The 27,140-nt window shown below is 55.8% G+C and overlaps 1 protein-coding gene across 1 annotated transcript in view; it reads left to right on the top strand.

Annotated features, from left to right (window-relative positions):
* The first annotated feature begins 1,858 nt into the window (after positions 1-1,858).
* The window catches only part of RPH3AL (rabphilin 3A like (without C2 domains)), a 94,252-nt gene continuing 68,970 nt past the window's right edge, over positions 1,859-27,140 (top strand). Inside the window, 4 exon segments of the mRNA XM_059669206.1 lie at positions 1,859-2,035; positions 19,809-19,917; positions 23,670-23,813; positions 26,431-26,560. Coding sequence (XP_059525189.1) covers positions 19,841-19,917; positions 23,670-23,813; positions 26,431-26,560 — 351 coding nt within the window. The 5' untranslated portion in view covers positions 1,859-2,035; positions 19,809-19,840.

Genomic DNA, 27,140 nt, shown 5'->3' with positions numbered 1-27,140 from the left:
GTTTGGTTCAGTGGTTGGAGCGTCGGCCTGCAGACTGAAAGGTCGAGGATTCGATTTCGGTCGAGGGCATGTACCTTGTTTGCAGGCTGCGGTGGGGGGTGGGAGGCAGTCGGAGTGCGTGCAAGAGGCAACCAATTGATGTGTCTCTCACATCGATGCTTCTCTTTCTCTGTCTCTCCCTCTTCCTTCCATTCTTTCTAAGAAATCAATGGAAAAAAATATCATTGGGTGAAGATTAACAACAAAAGATTGAGCTTTAGGTTATGAATTTTTTATATACCATTTTTTGTGGGGGTTTTTTTCAGCGCAGATCATTCTATTTGGAAAGCCATCCATTTCCCTATCTTTAGATTCTTCATTAGCATTTAGGGACTTCTTGCAGACTGCCAGGCTTAGGGGCTCATTGGCTTAAAGAAGAGCGCAGATCGGTCCGCACAAAGGCTTGATTTGGTTCTTGAAAATATTCTGCTTGGCTGGGGCAGAGGGTGCGGAGTGGGGCTGGTGATGGGCAGGGTGTCTGCCTGGGGGAGGCATGGGCTTGGACACGGGGGCGGATGCCAAGTGTTTCCGTTTGTCTGGAGACACATTGGCCCAGGGGGGGTAGAGCCTGCGGATGGATGGCCATGAACTCCAGGTGGGGACCTGGGCTTGATGTGCACGGGTCTGAGCAGAGCCGGGCTGTGGAGTGCCCATCTGGTGGCAGGGTAGACTGGGTCTGGACGGGGAGCTTGGAGGCAGGGGAACCGCTTGGGATCATAGGGTGACTGAGGTCTGGGGGAGCACCTGGGTCAGGCAGTGGGAATGGTGGGGAGCAGGGGCCGTCCGAGACCTGTGCCTTCCTGCCTCTCTGCTCTGTGGGCATTGAGTGGGACGAGAGCAGCACTTGAGACAGGGTGGCGGAGGCCCCTGTCGCCCATGTCCTGGGCCTCGCACCTCTACTCCCAGCCGCTGCTCTGGGAACCCCAGGCCAGGCTGCCTTCTCTGCATTAGGCCCGGGCTGCACCAGCCCAGGTAACCCCGGGCTTCTCAGAACTGCTGGTTGGCCAGTCCCCGCACGTCTCAGCTTCTGTAAACTCCGGGCACACTCCTGCGTTCTGGGAACGCGGTGGATGCCTGGAGGGTGCCCCCCGGCCCATTGCTTTCATTGGGCGCCAGGTGCTGAATGAGGCAGAGAGGGTGACAGAAAGGGCCTGGGCTCAGCTCAGTCAGTTGAGCCAAGCTGAGTGCCAGGGGCCAGCTGGGTGGCCTTGAGAGAGAGGCTTTGCCTCCCAAAAGTTGGGTCTGCGCCCCTTCTCTGGAAGAGAGGGGGGCATGCCATCCCCTGAGGATTATGATAAACTCAGGTGGTCTGCCAGCCAAAGCACCCGGCAGGCAGGCAGTTTCCTGTCGAGCCGGCTGCTGTCCCTTCCCCGTTTGGTAGCTCAGGGTTAAGCTGAGCATATGCAGGCATGCTTTAATGTGTGGGCTCCCCCTGAAAACCTTGCAAATGACTAGCAAAATGCTAGTGGCTCTGTTTGGCCTTTCCCCTGCTCATCTTCTCTCTGGGGGTGTCCCCCCTCTCTCAGGTCCCCTCCAACCATTGCCTGAGACCCCAGCAGTCCTCGCTATGGTGGTTCATGACGGGCACCCCCACTTGTTTGGGGTCTCAGCCTGTGCTGGCGGAACGGGGAGTGTGCAGAGAGGTGACAGCTGGTCTCCAGGCAGCACGGCACTTAACCTTGGAGTTGGAACAGAGAAACGTCTGTTTGTGTTTCCATGAACGAGCGGGGCAGCTGGCCCGCAGATAGCAGGCTGGGTCAGCCGGGGGTTGCCTTGGCTACTGGCTCTGAGCAAACAGCCAGGGGCAGGGTCCTGCCCAGCTCCGCTGAAGCGCGGAAGGAGGAGGAAGTCCCTGGCAGAGCCCCACAGAGCCACCTGAGAGCTGGCGCGCTGCTGGGGTCGTGCGGGGCACTGGGAAGCCAGAGTGTGGGAAGCTGCTCTGGGACCGGGAGGACTGCCCCCGTCAGCACACCTGAGGATTGGACTTACCCAGCAGGTGAGGAGGGTGTTCTGCATTCCTTCCGGAAGCTTCTCTGCTTCACAGAGAGGTTTCTCTTGGGCTCCTCCACCAAGCAGCTCACAGGTGGGATCTAAAATCAGATTTTCTCTGCAAAAATTCCCTTTGCCCGGGACTTGCCACATGCACACACATTGCAGACATGGCAGCAGGCGTGTGTTTCTGCGCTAAAAGACAGACAGCATGAACCCCCCAGCGTGAACCAGGGGCCTGGCCGCCCCCGGAGGACCTAGCCATTTTCTGAGCAGAGAATCCCTGGGGCTGGACACCTGCTTACCCTGAGGCCTGATTTCATTCTGATAACCTTCCTGTCAGGTTCTCACTCCATCTCCTGTCCTTTCTTTGTGCTACCAGCCCCCTATCTGACAGTCTGGTGAAGCCTCTGGAAACTTTCTCAAAAATAATGGTTTTAAATGCACAAACAGGTTCTAGAGGAAACCAATTATATTGACTCGGAGCTATTAGGATGTGTTTTTAAAAAGCAGGTTTTCGATATAGCAATCTGCGTGCTTCCTCGCCGAAGCATTACATAAACAGCCTTGTGGTGGGTGGGTCTAATAACTACTATAATTTAAAAGCAGCGATAAGCATAAATAATATTTCAGCTTATCTGTAACACTGTATTGTGATATAAAAGCAGCTGAGACTCTGGGGAAGGACCCAGGCACAGGTAGTAATAATGCTGTGGTGTGTTGCTGATATTCCTAAGTAAAGGCAAGAGAAATTTTCCGTTGTAGGTTAGTGAAACTTAAAGAGATCATTTGTTCCCATCCAAGTTCACCGCTCGCCTGTCAAGAACTCCCCAGACAAGCAGTGACCAGAGGAGATGCTTTTCCTGTGTCCTCTCCTGGCATCCATCATGGGAGCTCTCTGTCCTGGTCCTCAGCACTCAGGGCCTCAGGGGCCACTTTAGAACAGCTTAATGGTCCATGCACACCTACCAAGGGGTCCACGGTGCCTGCTGCCATCCACCCCCCAAGGTTAGGCTCTGGGTTCTGTTTCCCCATGTAGAAGGGGGTGAATTTTGTCCCCCAAAAGTTTATGTTGCAGTCCTAACCCCCAGATCCCACGAATGTGACCTCATTTGGAGATAGCGGCATTGCAGGTGTAATTCGTTAAGATGAGGTCATATCGGCCTCTCCTTTATCTGAATCCAACATGACAAGTGCCCTTAGAAGAGGAAGAGAGACAGCAGAGGGAAGACAGCCGCGTGAAGACCGGAGGCACAGGGAGGGGCCATGTGGAGGCGCAGAGGGAAGGAGGCCTGTGAAGATGAAGACTGAGGTTGGCGTGATGCGGCCGCAAGCCGAGGATTGCCGGCAACCCCAGCCGCTGGAGTGGCCACGGGGCAGATACCTCCCCAGATCCTTCAGAGAGAATCCTGCCCCACCCACATCTTGGTCTGGGGTTCTGGGCTCTAGAACTGTCCCAAGCCTCCCAGCTTGTGTCCTTCGTTAAGAGGCCCTAGAAGGCTAACGCCATGTGCCCTGGGAGCACTCGCCCTGCAGCCAGCCTGGGAGGCTTCCCTCCTCCCTCTGTTCCCGGGTTCACTCTTGACCGAGGAGCCTGGTTTACCCTGTGGCCTCAGCTCGGTGATCGCCTTGACTGGGGGCGTCTCCCTGCCCTGCCTCAGGCCTTTCAGAAACGGCCTCTGGGACACGTAGGTAGGCAGAGTGAGCCTGTGACTGTCGAAGTCGGGAGGCTGGCCCCTGCAGGGGAGGGGCGGGGGGATGCTCTGCGTCTCATCTCACCCGGAGGCTTTGAAGCATTTCAGCCTGGGAGTGAGAAAACGGCCTTCGCTTGACACAAAGACAGGCAGGGATCTGGTCCGCCGGAATGGGTGTGCCAGGGGAGCATTAATTTCCTGGGGAGGAGACCCCGCGGTGACGAGTGAGGGACGTCTCCCGGGGCCGCCAAAAGCAGCCCTGCCCACCGGGCAGCGAACTGGGCATCGTCGGCCCTCGGTGAGTGTCTGTGGAACGAAGGAGAGTGATGAAGCCCGGTGGCTGCTGCCTGCCCTTCTGGGGACAGAGCAGATGCTTAGCTCTCTGACTCGGCGGGGATGTGCCACGGGCGGGCCGCGGGGCGTCCGGGCTGATGCTCCTCCAAGGGCACAGACGGGAAAGGCTGCAGGGGCTGCAGGGTTTCAGAGAGCCCCACCCGAGAGGAGGTCGCTGAGCCGGGGGACGCGGACAGGGCGGGTGCCTTTGTCGGTCAGACTCTCACCGAATCCTCCGTGGAAGGGGATCGCTGGAAAGCATTCACCCATCATCCCACCCATTGCCCTGCACCAGCTCATGGCCTCGGCGTTTTCCACGCAGGTCTGTGCCGACAGGGCGCCTGCCATCGGTTTCCACTCCCTGCACCTGGTCTTGCCGTCACTCTTTCCAGGTCATTTGTCATTTTGCCATTGACTTGCCCGGTGGTGCCACGGTTGCCATTCCTCACGTTGGAGTCCTTCCTAGATTTCCCGTGGTTTTCTTTGGTGTGACCCACCTGGCAGAGGCCGGGGTCACAGGTGAGACCTGGTCAGCGCACGGCCCGCGGGGCTGGGAGGAAGGAGGTGAAGGCGCGGCAGGTCACACTGCAGGGCCTTCGCATCCAGGCCGGGCCTGGGCGCCAGTCCGTGGGCGCGGTGGGGTCCCGGGGGAAGTGAACGTGTGCTGGCCACCTGCCGCCCTGCTTTGGGCCCTGCGAGCCCGGGGACCCCAAGGCACATCCTGAGGGCTGCAGTCTCCGAGGGTGACAGGGAAAGTGCCCCTCGGATACAAGGAGAATGAGGTGCTGGGGGAGCCCTGGCCGGTTTGGCTCAGTGGATGGAGCGTTGGCCTTCGCACTGGCGGGTCCTGGGCTTGATTCCAGTCAAGGGCACGTACCTGGGTTGCAGGCTCGATTCCCAGCTCAGGTCGGGGCATGTGTGGGAGGCAGCTGATCAATGTATCTCACATCGATGTTTCTCTCTCTCCTCCATCCTTTCCCCCCCTCCCCTTTCTGAAAATCAGTGGAAAAATATCCTCAGGTGGGATTACCAAAGAAAAAGAAATGCTGGTGGGAGGCAATGGGTTGATTCCAATGGGAGTTGAGGGGGGAGGAGCTGGAGAAGTCCGAGAGGACGGTGCTGGGCCTCTGGGTAGACAGGGTGCAGGAAAGGCGGTTCCATAGGAAGTTCCTGGGAGAAGGCTGAGCAGCCAAGCCCGGCCGGTTCCAGGTGGCTGGAGCGTGAGTTTGTGGAGGGAGGTGGTGGCGGTGAGACTGGAGGGCAGTGTGGGCCCGCTCGTGGATGCCTGGAGTGCGGCCTGGCTTCTCCCTTTGGCGGTGGGGAGCCACGGAAGGCTTTTGAGCATGGCCTGGCCTAGGCTTTAAGGACAACCTCTCTGGCTGCAAGTGAAGGGAGTGAGAGGAGCCACAGGAGGTCCAGAGGCCATTGGGAAGCGTTTGCCACAGTCTGAGCAGGAGTGGGAGGGAACCAAACGGGGCGGGGCGGGGGGGAGGGCGCAGGCAGTAGCTTCCCTGGGCTCCTGTCATCTCCTGGAGCCCCTGGAGCCCCGCCTCCTGCGTAATCAGCCCCAGACCCCAGAGATGCTCCTTGGGGTTTCCGACAGGCCTTCGGGGGCCCCCTGTCTGAATCGTTTATCTTCCCACTGCGGGCGGCAGGCGGAGGAAATGTCGATGTGTCGGCTCACCTTATCTTGTTGCTGTTATCATGTTTCCCGTGTCATAGTAACAGAGCAGATGCCAGGGCTGTTGCTAGGGTTCCCTGGAATATTAATACCTGGGTGTAGAGCCGGCGGCTCTCACAGGTGTCGCCGAGGCCTCGGGAAGCACCGCTGGGTGGCAAGTATTCTTTTCTATTTGTCCCTGCTTTTTCTCCTCCTGTGGGCCTCCCCTCCTCCCCGCCAGCTGTCTGGATGGCAAGCCTGGCAGTAGCGGCCGTGCCACCCGCCACTCTCCCCTCCCACGCCCAGGGCAGGCATGACTGCAGGTCACACACCTTCCCTGCAGAGGCGGGTGCAGGCTCGGCGTCCGGCGTCCGCCCCGTGCAGCTCCGCAGGCCTCAGCTCAGGCCGGGCCCTGGCATGGAGCCTCTTCTCCGGCCCCGCACAGGCCCCTGAGCAGGCTCCGGGCCCTTCACAGACCCCTCTCCTCGGGCTCGGGCTCTGGCATGGGAGGGGGAGTGGACTAGGTGGTGGTGTTTTTTAATTGTATTATTTTATTTTATTGATTTTTTTTGTTTTTTAAGAGAGAGGAAGGGAGAGGGAGAGAGATAGAAACATCAGTGAGAGAGAAACATTGATCAACTGCCTCCTGCACACCCTCTACTTGCCGGGGTCCAACCCCAGCAGGTCCAGGGGTCCCCAAAGGTGTGGACGGAGTCGGCGAAGAAGGAATGACACGGAGACAGCGTTCAGTTGATCAGCAGCCTAGCCAGGATCTCCAGCCAAGTTCTGGTCTTGATCTCCAGAGAGGCTCTGCTTCGGATCTCCAGCGAGGTTCTGTAGCCATGTTCCCTCGCTAGGTTCTCCAGCCAGGTTCTGTCCAGGCTCTCCAGTCAGGTTCAGTGTCCAGGTTCCAGTCAGGTTCTCCTGCCAATCTCTGTAGTCAGGTTCAGTCCAGGATCCCTTGCCATGTTCTCCCGCTAGGCTCTGTCTCTAGGCTCCGAGGCCAGTCCCTCTCCAGGATCCTCCGGCATGCTCTCTCCAGCGAAGTTCTTCTGTCTCCAGGCTCCGTGTAGGTTCTGTCTTCTTGATTCTGTTCTAAGTTCTGAGTGTTTCTGTCTTGTTACAACTGTATTTATACCAGTTGATTCAATCCTATCAATCTCTATTACAAAGGTTAGGGCGTTTCTTATCTCCATTCCAGGGAGAAAAGATTATGTAGTTTAAGCATGATTGTTCGTAGTTAAAGGGATTAATTACCCGCCTGGCACTTAGTTGAGGGGTTTTATTCCCTCCCTAACTTCAGGGGAAAATCCCTACCTGGGGATTCAACCTTTCTCGGAGAGGTGACTTTGGTTAAAACACAGCGCCAAGAAGGTGAGCAAACATATTAAGAACCGTATGCCAAATATGCCAGGTCCCTTGAAACAGCAAGGATGGACCGGCTCCCGGCAAATTCCCCCTTTTTTATTTTTTAAAAGCAAGCATTAAAAAGAAAAACCTGAAACGCTCTCTTGTATCCATTTTAAGAGTAGGATTGGCGCTTTCTGCTATTACCTGAGTCCTGATCTATCACCCCAGGGAGAGCTTGCCAATCCTGCACTTTCCCGGGGTGGAAAGGCTGCAGTGGGGTTAAGGATAAGGCTCCTTGGGCCTACCTTCTCCCATGCCTCTACATTTACCTTTCCGGCACCTTTCCTTCCTCAGAAAAGCATGGACGTATTTCTTGTATAAAATGTTCTGTCTGACTGGGAGTAACCTTAATTTCTCTGCTAACAAGCATATATGTTAAAAGATCAATACGGAGTCTTTTTTCTTTAGACTCAGTATGGCACATCTTCTTAATCTAAAGATCAATACAGAGTCTTCTTTCTTTGGACTCAGTATGGCACATCTTCTCAATCTAAGTTCTGTACTATCCACCTTCTTACCCTACTTATCCTCTATAGGGGGGGTCTGTAGCACCCTGGTGGAGTCCTATCCGTCCCGAGTGTGGGGTTCTCAATCGGGGGGGCTTACCTAAGGGAATCCTTTTCCAGGGGTTCCCAAAGGTGTGGACGGAGTCGGCGAAGACTATCCACCCTCTTCCTACGGTGGAGTCCGATCCGTCCCGAGTGCAGGGCGCTTACCTAGGGGTCCCTGTTCGGGCGCCAGATGCCGGGGTCCAAACCCCAGCGGGTCCAGGGGTCCCCAAAGGTGTGGACGGAGTCGGCGAAGAAGGAATGTCACGGAGACAGCGTTCAGTTGATCAGCAGCCTAGCCAGGATCTCCAGCCCGGATCTCCAGAGAGGTTCTGCTTCGGATCTCCAGCGAGGTTCTGTAGCCATGTTCCCTCGCTAGGTTCTCCAGCCAGGTTCTGTCCAGGCTCTCCAGTCAGGTTCAGTGTCCAGGTTCCAGTCAGGTTCTCCTGCCAATCTCTGTAGTCAGGTTCAGTCCAGGATCCCTTGCCATGTTCTCCCGCTAGGCTCTGTCTCTAGGCTCCGAGGCCAGTCCCTCTCCAGGATCCTCCGGCATGCTCTCTCCAGCGAAGTTCTTCTGTCTCCAGGCTCCGTGTAGGTTCTGTCTTCTTGATTCTGTTCTAAGTTCTGAGTGTTTCTGTCTTGTTACAACTGTATTTATACCAGTTGATTCAATCCTATCAATCTCTATTACAAAGGTTAGGGCGTTTCTTATCTCCATTCCAGGGAGAAAAGATTATGTAGTTTAAGCATGATTGTTCGTAGTTAAAGGGATTAATTACCCGCCTGGCACTTAGTTGAGGGGTTTTATTCCCTCCCTAACTTCAGGGGAAAATCCCTACCTGGGGATTCAACCTTTCTCGGAGAGGTGACTTTGGTTAAAACACAGCGCCAAGAAGGTGAGCAAACATATTAAGAACCGTATGCCAAATATGCCAGGTCCCTTGAAACAGCAAGGATGGACCGGCTCCCGGCATCTACTGGGGATTGAGCCCGCGACCCAGGCATGTGCCCTGACACAGGGAATCGAGATGGTGCCCCACCGGCCAGCAGCAGAGTGGGTTTTCCTCGCCTCTCGGGTCTCCTGTTCGCCTCCCCGTCTGGTCTCTTGGCCTTTCCACTGCTCACACGTCTGAACATCAAGCTCTAAGCAGCTCTGAGAGGGTTTGGCCAGGTACGGAGGTCAGGGATGGGGTTTTCTTCGCCAAATGCCATTTGTATGAGCTACATGTTGCCATGATAATGCTGCATAAAACCACCCCCAAACTCGGTGGTTCACAGCCTTTGCTTATTGCTCCTGAGTCTGTGGGCCGGCCGCTGCTCTTGGCTGCGCCGCACATGTCATTCCTCAGGCCTCGGCAGCTCGGGGAAAACCTCCACGCCTGGGTGGAAGGGTGCGCTTCATCCCTTGGTCTCCAGCACTTGCTGGTGCCCTGTGCTTGCCTTTGCACACAGTCCCCTCCTAGCCCCGCGGCTCCCTTCAGCCCTTCCATTCCACCCTCCTCTTCCCGCTGTTCTCCCTGTAGCATCTCTTCTCTTCCCACGAGGCAGTACATCCACCCGACACCCTTGATTCAGTGAAAGTTCCCCAGAGATAAAATCAAGGCAGAGAGAATGCCGGGTCTAAAGGTGGGAGAGAGAACCACGCCAGGGCACGGGTGTGGGTGAGAGGAGCTGTCCTTGCTGGGACATTGCCTCTGTCCCCATCCTGGCCCCGGTAGGTGGGGCAGGGACCCGTGTGTGATCCTTCTCTGAGGGCAGGTGGTTTGACCGTCCAGGTATCTTTTTCTGAAGTCAGGTACAGCTTAGAGACTGCTGCCACTGGCCATGTCCCCCCACCTCTCCCCACCCCGGTGCTAAACTCGTTGTACGTTTTGAAGGGCTGGGTGTCAAACGCAGTGTGTTCCTGGCTGGTGGCCATGTGGAGTCATTTCATCCTCACTGCGAGCCTGTGGTGGACAGAGACCCCACCCATTTTAGAGAAGAGCATTGGGCTCGCCCGGCCGGTGTGGCTCAGTGGTTGAGTGTCGACCTATGAACCAGAAGGTCGGTTCAATTCCCGGTCAGGGCTTATGCCCAGGTTGCGGCTCGATCCCCAGTGTGGGGCATGCAGGAGGCAGCCGGTCTATGATTATCTCTCGTCATTGATGTTTCTCTCCCCCCTTCCTCTCTAAAATCAATACAAATATCTATCTGTATAAAAGCCTAAGCAACAATTGCAACCAAACCAATGATCAAACAGGCTGCATGGGGCGACCAGGCCGGCAGGGGGGCAGTTGGGGGCGACCAGGCCAGCAGGAGGAGTTAGTGAGGGACGACCAAACCGCTGAGCAGTAGGCTGCATGGGGTGACCAGGCTGGCAGGGGGGCAGTTGGGGGCAACCAGGCTGGCGGGGGGGGGCAGTTGGGGCAATCAGGCTGGCAGGGAGAGGCAGTTAGGGGTGATCAGGCCAGCAGGGGGGCAGTTTGGGGTGACCAGTCCAGCAGGGGGGGCAATGAGGGGTGATCAGGCCGGCAGGCAGAGGCGGTTAGGAGCCAGTGGTCCAGGATTGTGAGAGGGATGTCTGACTGCAGGTTTAGGCCCAATCCCCAGGAGATATATATATATATATATATATTTATTTATTTTATTTATTTATTTATTTTTAATTTATTTTTTTAAAGAAGAACATTGGGCTTAGAGGTGCCCGGGTCACTCAGGGCTCTCAGGCCGGTGCTCCCGTGACTGGGTTCTGAGCCCACGAGTCTGTCACAGGGGAGAGGCCTTCTTTTAAGTAGACTCGGATGTTTGTGGAGAAGAGGCCTTTTATGCGCGATCGCATTATTAAAACCACCCTATTGGAGATTTACAGATAGGTTCTTCTGTCTTCGGCTCTGACCAGGGGAAATGCAAAATGCACGTTATCAGGGGGGACACGTTGCCTCCAGCAGATCTTTTGTCGTGAACAGTTGTACACACTCTTTGGAGAGCCTGTGTCTGAGAGCTTTGAGCGGCTGTGAGCATTCCTGCAGTAAAATCTCAAAAATGCGTGAAAAAAGTGCACTTCCTTTCCCCTGTGGGAATTTGTCCCGAGGAAATAAGCACGGATGGGCACAGAGACTTCTCTCCCAGGACACCCACTTCAGGGCTGAGTAGAACAGAGCAGGACTGGAAGTAATCTATGTGCCTCCAAGCAGGAAAACGATGAAATGTATCCAGAACACAGTTGCAGTCGAGAGGCGTTTTTTGAGGACTTTTAATAATGTGAAAAGCTGCAATGTGATAAGAAAGCGGAGCAAACAGAGGATGTAATAAAAAGCGAATTTTATTTAAAATCTATACACGAAAACCTAGAAACATGGGAAGATCTTACATTAGGATGTTCAGAGTCTTCATTTGGGGAGGGGGTGATGAGCGAGTGTAGGCTGCTTTTTCTTCCTAATGTTCTCAGTGCCCAGGAGACTGCCATGGCGGCTGTGCGATGCCGGTTGCTCCGTGGGGAGCGGCTGTGACCACGGCATTTGGCTGCGGTGACTGACACCCAGTGGCTAGCTTTTTGACTTGAGGGAGACAGGAATCGGATCTCCCCGGGCAAATGTTTGTTCTCACAGCGCTGCCTCAGAAGGTACCTGGCTGGCGACCCTCCATTCCCCCAGGAATTTCTCAGGAAATCATCACCAGGCAGCTCCTGTTCCTTCTCCCCCCCCCCCCGCCCCCCCCCCCCCAATATGGTCCCCTGAGCCCCTGCTGCAGGGTTGGGACGCACTCAGGATGCAGCCTTGTGGGCACACTGGCCCCGGTGCAGGCGGCACCTGGCGGCCTCGTGGGCACACTGGCCCCCGGGAGCTGCTCGGCTCTCACACGGAGCCCGTGGGCACACTGGCCCCGGGAGCTGCTCGGCTCTCAGACGGAGCCCGTGGGCACACTGGCCCCGGGAGCTGCTCGGCTCTCAGGCGGAGCCCGTGGGCACACTGGCCCCGGGAGCCCCGAGGAACAGGCTGCTGTGAGCAGACAAGCTGCCGAGGTGGGTAGAGCCGTGTCTGCTCCGAACACGTCTGGCTCGGTGTCTGGCTGCCCCCTTGTCTGGGAAAGGCCATCTCTGAGGACGGCGTTCGATTGAGCAGATATTCACGCGCACCTGCCTTGTACCCGGCCGGTGTGGGGTGGAGAGAGAGGACGCAGGGCCCGGGGAGTCGGAGAGACGGCAGCACGTCACAGAAGGAAGGCCTCTGGGGCCGGTTCTCCGGTAGAACGTCCACCTCCCCCAGGGCCGGCTTCCTTCCCCAGCAGAACACACCCCCACACACGTATCACACACCACACACACCACACACATCACACACACCACACACACCACACACACCACACACACCACACACACCACACACACCACACACACCACACACATCTCACACACACCATACATATCACATACAACACACCATACATATCACACACCACACACATAACACACATCTCACACGCACCATACATATCACATACAACACACGCCACATACACGTCATACACACCACACACCATACATATCACACACCACACATATCACACACACCACACACACCACACACACCACACATATCACACACATCACACACCACACATATCACATATATCAGACACATCACATGCACCACACACATCACACCACCACACATATCACACACATCAGACACACACACCATACATATCACACACCACACACACACACACCCCAGACATATCACACCCATCAGATACACACACCATACATATCACATACCACACACACACCACACATATCACACACAGCACAGATTTCACACATATCACACACATCAGACACACATACCATACACGATCACCCCCCTACATATACCCCCCACACACATCACACACATACACAAACACCACACACACCATACACAACCATCCCCACACCACACACCTCACTTACATACCACACATACACCCACCACACGTATCACACACACCACACATATCACACACACCACACACGACCACACATACGTATACCACACACACCATACACACATCACACACACATACACAAACACTGCACACACATGATACACAACACACGCACCACAACCCCATATACAACACACACACTACACATCACACAGCACACACGCCTCTTCCCCAGCCTTTCTCTCACGCTGGAAGGACTCCGACAGGCCTGGCCATGGCCCATGCCCCCCCGCGCCCCTCGCTTAGAGAGGGACCAGCTCTGTGCGCCCTCTCCCCACTGGCCGCGCTGCCTCTGCCCGCCAGGCCCTGCCGTTGCCCTCCGTCCCCTGTGAATGTGTGTGTTCTCCTTCCCCGCCTTTTCCTCGGCTTCTTTGAGCCTCTGGTTTGTTCCCTCATCATTTGATTTCTGTCCGAGACAGATGGACATTTATTAATACACGGGCACATCCACATGCAGCTCACAGGACCCCGCTCTCGGGAAGTTGTAAGGCCCCAGCTCCCGGGGGTCTGGGCCGGCGCGGCAGGGCCTTGGGAAGGGGCCCTCCCTGACGCTCCTCCCCGAGACCCGCTGGATGGGGAGCGGAGCCCAGGAGGGTGTGCTGGGTGGTGGTGGGCACCGCTTGGCAGGGAGCCCTGGTCGAAGGGCGTGAGAAGCTGGGACGGGCTGGCTGGCGAGTCAGGGAGCCGGCAGCTGGCCCAGACTGAAGAGGTTGGGAGAACCTAAGCTGGCTTCGTTGGCAATTTCCTAAAATACGGCTCCTCAAGCGGCCCTTCCTCTCCCATCTGTCCCGCGGTTGCTCTGTGTGGGCGAAGGACAACTGTGCCTTCTGAGGTGCCAGCCCCAGCCCAGCAGCCCCTGGGTGGGGCCGAGTTCTCACCCCCATGAAGCTGCTCAGCCACAGACGTGGCCTCGTGAAGACCCTCCCGCCAGTGCCCATGCCCAGCCCCGGGAGGCAACACCCTCTCACCCACCTGGACCTGCAGCATGGACTCCAGGGGCTCATCTTCCTGAAGCTCCATGAATGAGGGGGTGGGGCACCCGGGGGTGCACTCCTCCTCCCGCACCCTCAATGAGGCTGGGCGAGGGCTCGGATCCTGCCTCCCGGGTTGGAGCAGCCACCAGCCTCCCACCCAGGACCCTTCATGAGCCCCCTGCCTGCCCCCTGTGCCTCCCTCCTGCAGCGTGGCAGGGCAGAAGCGGGCATTGCAATCACACAGGGCAGTCCCTCCGGCCTCGGGTACTGAGGAGGAAACTGAGGCCAGGCTGTCCCTGGTCTTCCTGTAAGTTTTCATAAAAGCCAGACTTTTTAAAAATATGTTTTTATTGATGTCGAGAGGGAGGGAGAGAGAGAGAAATACCCATGATCTGCCTCCTGCACACCCCCTACTGGGGATGGAGCCCACACACCAGGCCTGTGCCCTGACGGGAATCGAACCAGTGACCTTTCAGTGCATGGGATGATGCTCAGCCAACTGAGCCATCCCAGCCAGGGCGGAAAAGCCAGACTTTCATGGGTTTTTCTCCCCTAATTGAGTCTTCTCTCCGCCGTCCTCACTGCTCTGAAACTCTTCCCTCCACACGTCCGGCACAAGGCGCAGAGAAAGGAATATTGGTGAAGGGTTAGGAGACTGGCATAGGAGCTCTGTGACCTTGTCTCAGCTTCTTTTTTCAAAAAATGTATTTTTATTGATTTCAGAGAGGAAGGGAGGAGGAGAGAGAGAGAGAAACATCAATGATGAGAGAGAATCATTGATCGGCTGCCCCCTGCACGCCCCACACAGGGGATCAAGCCTGCAACCCAGGCATGTGCCCTGACCAGGAATCCAACCGCGACCTCCTGGTTCATAGGTCGACACTCAACCACTGAGCCACGCCAGCTGGGCTTTTCCCAGCTTCTTAACCTCCCTTTCTCTTCTGTGCAACAGCAGAAACAATGATTAGATTTAAGAACAAAACACAGTACCCTGTGGATGGTCAGAGTTGCTTTGGCTAAAGTTTTTTTTTAAAAAAAAGAAAAGAAATGGGTCAGAGGACAGAAAAATGTTAGTTTGGGGCCCCTTACCAGGGATCCCCAAACTCTTGGAAGTTGACTCAAAGGGTTAAAATGGGGTTCATCCCCTAGAAATTCATTGGGGGTGCTTTGTTTGGGGCCTTGAGGCCGTGCTGTGTCTCTGCCTGTGTTTGCTGCTGTCTCCTCCTGGATGTCCCCGCCTGTCCCACCATAAAGGAGATGAAGGTTCCAGCTGAGAGCACAGGATCCCTTCTTTCTTCCCGCCTCCTCCCCCTGCCCAGCTCCACACCCTTTTGGTTCAGAAGCTTCTGTAGAAGAGGGGCTCCCCACCCTGAGGTCCCTGCTTGCCCCTCCCTCCGAGATCACCCCCTGCCCCGCTGAGGATGCCTGGCAGAGAGGGAAGGGCCCTCCAAACTCGGTGCCAGCTGCCCCAGGATGGGCAGGAAGGCCCTGAGCCTTCCAGTCCTGGCAGCAGCGGCCTGAGGTGTGGCGGCCCCTGCAGGCAGACGCAGGAGCTGCAGATCTGTGAGGCAATGACAGGCGGCTGCTGGGGCACCCAGTTCACCCAGGACACAGCCTCTCCAGCCGAAGGGACCACCACTTCCATTCCTTAAAGCTCCCAGAATACTGTAGCCCCCCCTCCTTCTCTGCGGTTTTACTTGCTGTGATTTCAGTTAGCTGCCGACTGAAAATATTAAATGGGAAATTCCTGGAATAAGCAATTCATGTTACAAATGGTGCGCCGTTCCGAGTAGCATAAGGGCATCTCGTGCCACCCTGCTCTGTCCTTTGTCTAGCGTATCCGCGCTGTTTATTCACTTAGTAACTGTCCGTTATCACATCCACTGTCACGGGATCGCGGTGCTTCTGTTCAGGTCACCCTTATTTACGTACGAATGACTCCCGAGCACAGCGCTATTGGGACTGATCTCTTACTGCGCCTGATTTACACATGAAACTGTATCCGAGGTATTGTACGTGCATCCTCTGGAGGTCTTGGAACACATGTCCGCGGATGAGGGGGTCCACTTTATTTTTAATATAATAATAATAATAAAGAAACAGGGCGGCCGAGTTGTAGTATATTTTAAGTGTTTAGTTGGAACAGGGTAACGCTTTTGACACCTACACAGCAGTGTGACTGTGCTATTCACAAGATAACAAATTAAAAAATGAAACGAACCACAGAGCACTGAAGGCTGGAAGTGGGACACCTGTTTAGCAGGTGTACTAGATAATAATGCGGATTTTTTTTCAATAGATGGAGTTACACGTATGTTGATTTATATGCAATTTGATATGTATGCTACTTTGTTGTATTGACAGCAAGCTTCAAAACTTCATATGTCAAATTTTCTGAAGGCGTTAAGATCATAGATATTTTTACGCTTAAAAATGTCGAATTCCGTGCCCAAAAAAAGAGCATTTGCGGGAAGTTTTAAGTCATTACTTTATTTTGAAGAAAAGGGCTGCTGAATACTTCGGGAAGCTTATGGTGAACATGCTCCATCTCAAGATACTTGTGAAAGCTGGTGTAAACGCTTTAAAAGTGATGATCTTGATGTGAAAGACAAAGAACAACCGAAAAAGTTTGAAGACCAACAATTGCAAGCATTATTGGATGAAGATGCATGTCAAACTCAAAAACAACTTGCAGAACGATTAAACTTTGCTCAGCAAACAATTTCCAATCGTTTACAAGCAATGGGAAAGATTTTAAAGGAAGGAAAATGGGTGCCACATCAACTGAACGAAAGACAAATGGAAAACTGAAAAGTCATCAGTAAAATGTTGCTTCAACAGCACGAAAGAAAGTCTTTTTTGCATTGAATTGTGACTGGCGATGAAAAGTGGATTTATTTTAAGAATCCCAAACGCACAAAGTCATGGGTTGATCCAGGTCAACCATCAACATCGACTGCAAGGCCAGATCACTTCGGAAAGAAGACAATGCTCTGTGTTTGGTGGGATCAGGAAGGTGTGGTGTATTAGGAGCTTCTAAAACCAGGTGAAACCGTTAATACTGATGCTACCAACAACAAATAATCAATTTGAACCACGCTTTGATCGTGAAACGACCAGAACAGGCCAGAAGACACGGCAAAGTAATTTTGCTTCATGATAACACACCATCACACACTTCAAAACCAGTTAAAGACATGTTAAAAGATCTTGCCTGGGAAGCATTAACCCACCCGCTGTATTCACCAGACCTTGCTCCTTCAGATGACCACTTGTTCCCATCGATGGCACACGCGCTTTCTGAGCAGCACTTCAAAACATTCGAAGAAGTGGAAAATTGGGTCTCTGAATGGTTTGCCTCAAAACAAGAAAAGTTCTATTGGGACAGTATCCACAAATTACCTGAAAGATGGGGGACATGTGTAGCTAGTGATGGACATTACTTTGAATAAAGCACTTTTGATGTTTCTCTTGAAATTATTGCATTTTCTTTGATTATAAAATCCACATTATTAATCGGTACACCTGGCAAAGTTGTTTGTGAGTCTCATTTTTTTTTACCCCACCTGTGTTTTCCTGGATTGTACGTTAGTCTCATTTGGGAGAAGATCCAGACTTTAAATCTGAGGGGGCCGTTGATGATGGAGGCATCCCAGTGTGTCCTGGCCATGGGGTCTCCATGCGCCTCTCCCCTGAGGCAGTCCACAGTGGGAAGCAGGTGCCTGAATGTGCCTACTGAGTGGGATAGAGAGACCCCTGTGGTCAAGGTCATGGACTTGGTCCCTTTGTGGGTCAGTTAGCTGAAGTCTGCACGCTGCTCCCCTGCTGGTCATCACAGAAATGGGTGACACTGGTCTGGAACAGCCTTTTTCAAACCATGGGCTGGGGGTCCCCAACAGATTAGGGGGTCTACAAGATCAAAATTACTTTCATAATAATAATAAGACATTTGGTCTCATTGTCTCGCAAATGTGAAGAGTTTATTGATATGGTTTCAGATGCCACATTAGAATTAATCTTTAAGAAATAACCAACTGTTGAGTTTTGGTGCCGTGTGAAAGATTAGCCACAATGATCTGGAAATGCGCCCCCCTTTCCAACCTTGGTACGTATCTGTGAGAGTCTGGCTTTCTTTCATGCACTTGAATAAAACCACATATCGCAAAAGATTGGATGAAAAATCAGATGTGAGCACCCAGCTGGCTTTGTTAAGCCACCCATTACATAGGTTTGTAAAAACGTCAAACAACGCTATTAGTCTCACTCAGGGTTTTTGTTTTGAGAATAGTTATTTTTTAAAAAATGCGAACATTCAATGGGTTTTTTATTTTTAATGAATTTTAAGTGTTTTCTCTGTCTAATATCTAATATTAAAAATATCCATAGATATAGCCCACATCACTTGGAGTCCTCAAGAATTTTTATAAAAATTTGCCAGAACCGGTTTGGCTCAGTGGCTAGAACGTCGGCCTGCGGACTGAAAGGTCCCAGGTTCGATTCCGGTCAAGGGCATGTACCTGGGTTGCGGGCACATCCCCAGTGGGAGGTGTGCAGGAGGCAGCTGATCGATGCTTCTCTCTCATCGATGTTTCTAACTCTCTATCTCTCTCCCTTCCTCTCTGTAAAAAAAAAAAAAAAATCAATAAAATATATTTTAAAAAAAGAATTTTTATAAACATTTAATGAGATATAATTCTCATACCATAAAATTCACACTTTTCAAGGTGAATTCAGTGGTTTTCGTGTATTCCACAAAGTTGTGCAACCATCACCACTAACTCCAGAACATTTCCATCAAAAAGAAACCCCGCACCCCCCAGCAGTCATTCCCCACTCCTTCCCCCCACACCACCACCCAGTCCTGACAACTACTAATCTACTCTTTGTCTCTAGGTTTGCGTGTTTGGAATAGTTCATGTAAACAGAGCCATACAATATGTAGTCGTCTTTGTGTCTGGCTTCTTTGACTTAGATTAATGCTTTCAAGGTTTATCCGTGTTATGGCCAAAGAGTATCCCGTTGTTTGATAAGCCACTCTTTATTATTTTGTCAGTTGATGGACCTTTGAATTGTTGCCGCTCTTCGGCTATCATGCGTAATGCTGCCGTGAACATTCACGCACAAGGTTTTGTGTGGATGTGTTTTTCAGGTCTCTTGGGCATGTCCCTAGAAGTAGTTTCTGGGTCAGATGGCTTAACATTTGAGGAACTGCCAAGACTAATTTCCAACCTCAGTGATTTTTCAGAGTGTAAAGGAAGAAGTCCTGTGACTCTGGCCGGTTTGGCTCAGTGGACAGAGCCTGGGCCTGCGGACTGAAGGGTCCCGGGTTCAATCCCGGTCAAGGGCACGTACCTCGGTTGCAGGCTTGGTCCCTGGCCCTGGTGGGGGCACATGCAGGATCTCTCTCCCATCACATCGGCGTTTACAAAAAGAAAGAAGTCCTGTATTTGAGAGCCACTGGACTGGGTGGGATTGGACAGGGGAGTGTGACAGTTCAGCACAGCCCTGGTCTTTGCCCTGGGGTTCCTTCCCTCAAAACCAGCTCTCTCTTCTGTGCTCTCTCCCCTCTGACACATACCCTGGGTGGCAAAGAGAGAGCCGGTAGGCCAGGCTGCAGAAGGTAAGCCGCCAGGGAGTTCTGGAGCGGCGTCACGTCTCTGCAGATTTCAAGGGCGCCCTCTACGCCGTGTCCCCTGCAGCTGTGCAGGGTGGCAGCCTGGCTGCAGCCGCCTCTCTCTGCCTCCTTCCTGCTCTGGCACCGGGATCGCTGGCTGTGCCGAATCCCGCGGGGAGCAGCGTCTGTGAGGCCTCGTTAGCAGAGCTGAGGAAGGTAGCTGGCTCAGCCACCCGTGTGCCTGGGCCGCTGCTCCGGACCCCCTCCCCCAAGAGGGGCTGTCTAGCCATAGCCCCCACCCCTGCCCAGGCCCCTCCTGCGAGGTGATGTGCTTGGCATGGCAGGCGCTGTACTTGGAGGGCGCAGCCTCCTCCCACCCCGCCAGGGGTTTGCCAGCCTTTGAAAGAGGAGTTTGGAGGGAACAGAGTTTGGCTGGAGGAGTGATTCTGATGGTGAGCCTCCAGGCGTCAGGGGCAACGTACGGGGAGAGGTTGGCAGTGCCCGTGTGTGGGGCCTGCGGGACCTGCCTGCCACCTGCACCCAGCCAGTGACGCGCTCTCTCTTTGTCCTCTTCTCCCCTAGATGTGACGCCCACGCTGGCTGGGGCTCCGAGCATGGCTGACACCATCTTCGGCAGCGGCAGCCACCAGTGGGTCTGCCCCAATGACCGGCAGCTCGCCCTGCGAGCCAAGTGAGTACCTCCGAGGCCCGGGCCGGCCTTCCCTTCCTTCGCCGTCGCGGTTCCCTCCTTCCTTTGGCAACATTCAGTCCCAGGGACCCAGAAAGAGAAGCTTGGAGACAAGTGCCTCTCGCGTAGACGCCAGGCTCCACGCCCCGAGCTGGGCCCTGAACAGCCGTTCACGCATGTAACCGCCAGGCGGAATTTCTCTCCATTTCGCAGGCGCGGAGAGTGAGCCGGGGCCCCGGCCAGGGCCAGGGCCACACCGGGACCCTCCTGACGCCCGCACCCGTGTTCTTGGTCACCACAGGCTGCCGGGAGCCAGGCCACTCCCTCCCCTTCTCTGTGAGAAGCATACACCCACCTGTCCCTGCGTCTCCAGCCCCTGAGCCCCTGGAGGCGGGGACTCCTGGGTCGGGGCGCTGGAGGCCCATTGGTAATCGGTGCCTGGCCCTGACAGAGGGACAGAGTGAACGAGGAGCCGAAACACACACACAGCCGGCGGGCGCCCAGGGCTGCTCCACGCTCCTGGCCCCTCCTGGCCCGTCTCGGTCCCTGCAGTTCCGGCTGCCCCCTCGGGGTCCTGGTTTTCCTGCTGCCTCTCCTCCTGGTGACCCCGCAGCTCCGTGCTGCTCAGACGGCCTCTGCCTGCTGTCCCCCTTTGGCTCAAGGCCAGGGGCTCGCAGAGGCCCCTCCGCCTTCCTGTTTCCTGTCTCTCCAGGGAGCTGGGGGGTCCCTGGTGTCCGATGAGCCTGAGCGTCCCCTTCATCTGTCAAACTGTGTCAGTTACCAGAGCCAGCATTTCCCAAATGGGACCGAGTTCAAAAATTTTTTTTTGCAATTACATGTGAGGAGCCTGCAGGGACCCAGAACCGCAACATCAAAGGGGAGAGAAATGAGTCTGAAATGCCCGAGAAGAGCGCAGTCCTGCCCGAGTCGCAGGAATCTTTGCACAACGGTTAATTTGTCCTTCTCACCGGGTGGCTCAGCCCCCACAGGGCAAGTACCAGGAGGAAACCAGCCCCTCTCCCTCTCTCCTGATGCCAGGCAAGCTGTGTCCTGCCTGGCGGGATACGAGGAGGAGGCGGGGAGAGCTGTGCTCTGGGGCTAAGGGTGACCCCTCGCCACCCCTCCAGCATTTCCGTCAGTTCTCCCTGACCTTGTCTTGCACTCAGCAGCAGCCAGAGCTGTCGTGGCACCTTTTAGAGGAACAAATGCTTTTATCTTCTCCCCAGGGTGTGCCGCCGTAATGCCAGGCTCCTTGTAATGCCAACCTCCTTGTAATGCCAGACTCCTGGTAATGCCTGGGTAAAGGAGGGTGCTACAGATCCCCACACCCAGGCACTGCGCTGAGGGTCCCTCTGGGAAGCCTGGGTAAATTGCCCTTCCTCGCTCTCACTCGGTCTGTCCTTCTGTCCTCCAGCCACCATCGGACATTTTCTGAACCCTGAGGGTGTGCCTGGCACTGGTTGCACAGCAGCCAGCGAGACCACCATGGTCTCTCGGCTCCAGGCACTCATGGGGGGAGTGAGCTCTGTACACACACTCACCCATGTGCTGTGACAGCGGGGGTGGGAGGGGTGCTGATTCATTGGAGAGGCTTCCCTGAGGGTGTGATACTTGTGTTGATCCTGGAGGAGAGTTAAATGTTAGATGGAAATACGGGGGAGGGGCTTCTGGAAGAAGGAACGGCATGTGCAAAGGCCCTGGGGTAAAAGGACCGTGAAGAGGACCTATCAGGAGGCCGGTGTTGAGGGGAATGCAGAGCGTGAGTGAGACGGTGAATGGGGTAAAGGGAGGACGGGGAGGTGGGCAGGGCCGGATGGGGCAGGGCCTGGTCCTCCAGGGACTCGCATTCGGAGGGGAGGACGAGGGTCCCACTTGCCTCAGCATAATGTTTCAGCCTCTGACGGCACATTGTTTTGACTGCGGTCCCACTGGGAAATGCTGGCTCTGGAACTGACACAGTTTGACAGATGAAGGGATGCTCAGGCTTATCTGACACCAGGGACACCCCCCCACCCCTCCACCCCGCCCCCACCAACTCCTTGGCGCTCTGCCCAGGCCTTATGAAAGCTGAGAGTGGACACTTTACCACCTTGGAGGGGATCAAGAAGAGCCTCCTGGTGAAGATCGTGTCCAAAAGCACAGGAGTGCACCCCGGGAAGGGGCTTAGCGGGGGGGCACGCTCCCCAGGTGCAGGGCACAGCGTGAGCAAAGGCCTGGCTTCAGCATGCAGCCCAGGGCCGGGGAACCGGGAGCAGTTGTTGCTGATGCATAGCATGTGAGGCCCGGGGGCCGGGGATGGGGACCCCCCCTCCGGGGACGTACCGATGGGTGCCGGCACCCCTGGAGGTTCTTCCCCGGGGGCTGCAACCTGAGTGGCCTCCTTTGGCTCTGAGGAGGGGCACCTCGGGGAACACGATGCTCAGGGGCAGCCATGCCCATAGCGGGAACGGGCCTGATGGGACAGGGCTAGGGAGCGGGGCAGGAATCAGTGAGAACATTAATGGCCGTGGTTCAGTGGGTGAGCAGATAGAGGTGGGAAGGGAGGTTCAGAGGAGGCCCTGGGGGGGCCTGGCAGGCCGTTGGCAGCTGCTAGATGCTAGGTGGGAGCTCCCCTGGCCGGGAGGCCTGCCGACTCCTGACTTGCCTTTAGAAAGGTAGAGGCATCTAGCTGTGCCCGGGCTCTTCTCTCCTCTGAGGAATGGGGAGGCCTGCTTTGCAGGCTGACATGAGGTCCAGCGGGGGGTGTCTGCAGAGCCTCGGGCTGGCCCTGGGCCCTGAGGGAGCTGGGTAGGAGCTGCGCCCGCCGGGACAGGTGGCGGTGCTGGTGCCCTCCCTCCTCTGACTGGTTCAGTTCCCCTTATTATACAGCCTCCTGACACCCACCTGCAGTCCCCCCAGCAGCGTGTCCCAGCACCGATGAGCCTGGCATCAACGAATGTGCATGGAATAAATAGCTCTTGTCATTTTTAATTAAATAAATGTTTGTGCCATTGATTGGGCGTCTGTCTCCCCAGCATATTCTAGTCTTCACGGCGCAGACGTTGCCATTTGTCCATCTCTGTTCCCAGAACCTGGCACAGAATGTCTCGGAGAAGCTGGGACCCAGGGCAGGGAGTGGGGGGCTGGGCCGGCTGCTGCCACCCTCTCCCCACCCAGAAAAACAGAAAGGGTTTGAGTCCTTGCGCTCGGCCCTGGCCACAGCCACAGCCACAGGAGGTGTCACCGCAGCCCAGTGGAGTGGAGACGGCTGAGCCCCTGAGCCAGGCCCCAGCCACCTCTCTTTCTTGCCTGCCCCGGCCACCTCTCCTCTCATGCAGCTCCATTACCCTCCTGCCCTCGAACCCTGTCTTTTCAAAATGCTGTCAATCTCCTTTTATCCTCAAGGTTCATGCTAAATCTAATTACAGTTATTTCCTACCCCTTCCTAAGAGCCATCTCACTGTCTTCTGTGATGCAGATCTAGGTTCTATTCTTCGTTTGCTCATCCTCTATGCTCCTCCCTCAAAAACCTCACACACCATGGCCGTGGCCGTGGCTGTGACTGTGGCCATGCCTTCTCCATTTGTACAGCGGGCGCATTCCATGCTCCCACCTCCCGGGGGGGCTGAGATGGTGCTGCCGTCTCTGTGAGTGGGTGGCAGCGCCGGCACGTGGAGCCTGGCCGCTCCCCATCCCTGACCCCCGCCCCCCGTGGCTTTGGCGGGGTGTTGGGGTCTGCACCGGGGTGGCCTCAGCCTGTGTTGTTCTCTCCCGAGGCTGCAGACAGGCTGGTCTGTGCACACCTACCAGACCGAGAAGCAGAGGAAGAGCCAGTGCCTCAGCCCGGCCGAGGTGGAGGCCATCCTGCAGGTCATCCAGAGGGCCGAGCGGCTGGACGTGCAGGAGCAGCAGAGGATCGGGTAAGGGCGCTCGGGCTGGGCCAGAGCAGACGGGAGGAGAGCAGGGCGCTCAGTGCCAGGCCAGGGGCGGCCAGCCTGGCGCCCTCGCCCCAGGGCTGGCTTTCCACCCTGCAGTGCAGACGCGTAACCCAGCCCATCGAAGCGTCAGTACCCCACCTGTGAGATGGGGATAGCGGCAGCTGTGTGGGCCCAGGCTGTGGGGGTGAGAGCGGCGCCGTGTGTTAGGGACTGCGCAGCTCTGCACGCCCAAGGGCCCGCTGTGGCCCAGCCGCGAAGGGTTTCGGCGGAGGCCGACCCTGGATGGCCCCACCTGAGACTCCAACAGGAGACACTCCCCAGCTTGTGCTGAGCTCTTGTCCCGGCCTCCAGAGCGGACGACCTCACAGTCCTCAACCCGCTCTGTGGGGCCTTCTCTCGCTTGTTTCATTTCAAAAGCCGTTTGCAGTTCCTGGAGAATCCGAAGAGCACGCGTGGGAGAACAGACGCAGAGCGCTGCCCCGGGCCGAGCTCACTTGGTTCCGACCTCCATGTGCTTCTTCTGTTTCTCCTTTTCTCCTAAATGTGTGACCATTGTAAAAAGTCGGACACGGTAGACACACCCGGTTCCAGGCAGTGAAAGACCCCTGCGAGGACCCTGCTCTCCCAGCGGCTCCGTGTGCATGGCTCAGTCACACGGGCCTTTTACTGTCGTCACAAGGAGGGTTTAGATCAGACTCCTTGTCTCGCTTTTCTCCCACCCGACCTGGCTCTGGCCCTGGGCTGCCCCGGGCCCTGCAGGCGCTCGCAGACGCCCCAGCTGATGATCGACACCCATGAGGGTGTGCGGGGAGCAGGGGGGTGTTCCCTGTGGGCTCCTCTGTGAGTGGGAAGCACGCGTGCCCGCTCCTCCCCCTGGGCAGCCGCCTGTGCCTCCCTGGGCGGCTCCCATGGTCTGGCCCCTCTGCGAGCACCGGGTTTGCCAGGGGCACAGAATGGCCCAGAAGGCAGTGCCTCGGGTTCATCGTCTCAGAAGGAGAAGGCGGGTGCATGCCGTGTGTTTCGTGAGTGAGGAGGCAGGAGGTCGCACTGACGGGGTCCCCGAGAACAAGCGGGTCAGGCCAGGGCGGATGCTCCGGAGGCCCTGCAGGTCCTGTAAGGGACCGTGACCCCGTGGAGGTCAGGAGTGCTGGCTAGAGGGCAAGGGGAGAGGCCGCCTCCTGCCCAGTCTGCTCTCCCTTGGCCCCAGGCAGAGTCTGGGAGCAGATCGAGTCGCCATGGGAGTGGGGTCTGGGTGGGGACCCAGGCTTCGCCTCTTAAGAGCTGTGTGACCCTGGCAAGTGACTCCACATCTCTGAACCTCAGTCTTCTCATCTTTAAAATGGGAAGAAATAGCATCTTCCTCACGGCAGCGGGGGGGGGGGGGGGGGGGCGGGAGAGGAGATAGTGTAGCCATACTCTGTCCTTCATTCACTCAAGAACTCTCACTGGGTGTCCACTGGGCACTGGCGATGCTGCTGCCAGCACAGCAGCAGTGGCCACCCGTTTCACAGAGGTCGCAGCACTGCTTATCGGTTGTCATGAAACGGGTCACAGTGGGCTGGAGGGCTGGGGGACCCCGAGGAGGGCACCTACCCCAGGCTCAGTGGGGTTCAGGGTAGGCTCCCGGGCACTCAGCATCAGAGGTCAAAGACGGGCTCTCTCTCTCTCTCTCTCTCCCCTTCTGCTTCATCTGCCCTGTCGCTCAAACCAAAGGCCTCTGTGCCTTCCTGGGTCTCTTTCCTCCCCTCACCCCCAGGCCATCGAGGCTGCCTCTGAAATACAGCCCATCCCAGGCTCCACCCCCTTCTTCGACTCCCACCACCTGCTGCTGGCTTCTTCCCCCCCCCCCCCCCCCCCCGTAATCCTGAGTGAGCTTTTAAAAATGTCACTCGGATCAAATCACTCCTCTGCTTAAAACTCCTCAGTAGCTTCCCATTGATCTGAGAGAATAATCCAAGCTCCATTTTGTGGCCGACAGAACCATGTAATCCGCCTTCCTCGCCTCTCCCGCCTGCCTTCATCCCAGGCCCCCTGCCGGGTGCTCGGAGCACAGCCACCCTGGCCTTCTGATCATGCCGGCGTGCGGGCTCTCCTCACGGGGAACGTCCCAGGCTTCCCTCTGCCTCGGGCTTTCCCTCCCCAGCTCTGCTCATGGTCCGGTCCTTGCCATCCTTCAGCTCTCAGCTCGGATGTCCTCAGGGTCATGTCTAACATGCCCCTGGCCCTGGGAGCCTCCCTCCCGCCCACTCACTTTATTTCATGGTGCTTTCCCCTCGGAAGGCAGTTTGCTTGTTCCTTGTGCCTGGACTTTCGCCCTTTATTGAGCATAAGTTCCATGAGAGCAGGGACCATGTCTGCCTCTGGCTTGTTTGCTACCATATTCCCAGCATCCAGCACCTCATGGATGCTCAGTCAGTATTGGCGAGTAAGTGAATGATTAGGGGTTCTAGCCAGGGAAAGAGGCGGGCAGGGAACAGTGCCCCGGGCGAGGGAACAGCACCCAGGCTTGTGTAGGGTGGGGCCCGTGGCAGCCATGTCCGGGCCGTGGTGGGGATGGAGACAGGAAGTCCCTCCCATCGGACTGTGTCCTATGCTGCAGGCGGCTGGTGGAGCGGCTGGACACCATGAGGCGCAACGTGATGGGGAACGGCCTGTCCCAGTGTCTGCTCTGTGGAGAGGTGCTGGGCTACCTGGGCAGCTCGTCCGTGTTCTGCAAAGACTGCAGGAAGGTAAGGCCCTGCTCTGGCCCTGCCGCTCTGGCTGCCCAGCCTGGACCAGTTCTAGTGCTGGCCCAGCTCTGTGGCTTTGCATCCTGGCTCCCAGAAGTGCATGCGTGTGCATGTGTGTGCGTGTGTGTGCGTGTGTGCATGCACATGCATGTGTGTGTGTACACATGTGTAAGCACATGGTACCTTATGCTTTCTGGCGGGAAGGATTGGAGCCTGAAGGTCAGATGGCCTGGCTTCTAGGGCCAGCCCTGGGGAGTGGACCTCTGGGCCTCACAGGCCCAGGTAAGAATGAGGCTCTCCCACTAGCCGCATGGCCTCAGAACGCTTCTTTAATCATGTGTTTTATCATCGTCCTGATCTGTAAAATGGGGACTATCATACTATGTGCCTTCTAGAGTTATGCGGGTTAAATATTATATGCAGAGCTCCTGAAGCCTTGTATGGCACAGTTAAGTACTCAATAAACATTATTGGTTTTTATTCAGTAAATACAGCTCTCCTCTGAGCCAAATCGTATGCTAGGATTGCACTTCCTATGCTATCGGTCTGCTTTTTCAGCCTGCTGTGGGCTAATCCTGGG

Source organism: Myotis daubentonii, chromosome 16 (assembly GCF_963259705.1).
Source record: "Myotis daubentonii chromosome 16, mMyoDau2.1, whole genome shotgun sequence".
Taxonomy (NCBI): Eukaryota; Metazoa; Chordata; class Mammalia; order Chiroptera; family Vespertilionidae; genus Myotis; species Myotis daubentonii.
This window is presented reverse-complemented; position numbering and strand designations above follow the sequence as displayed.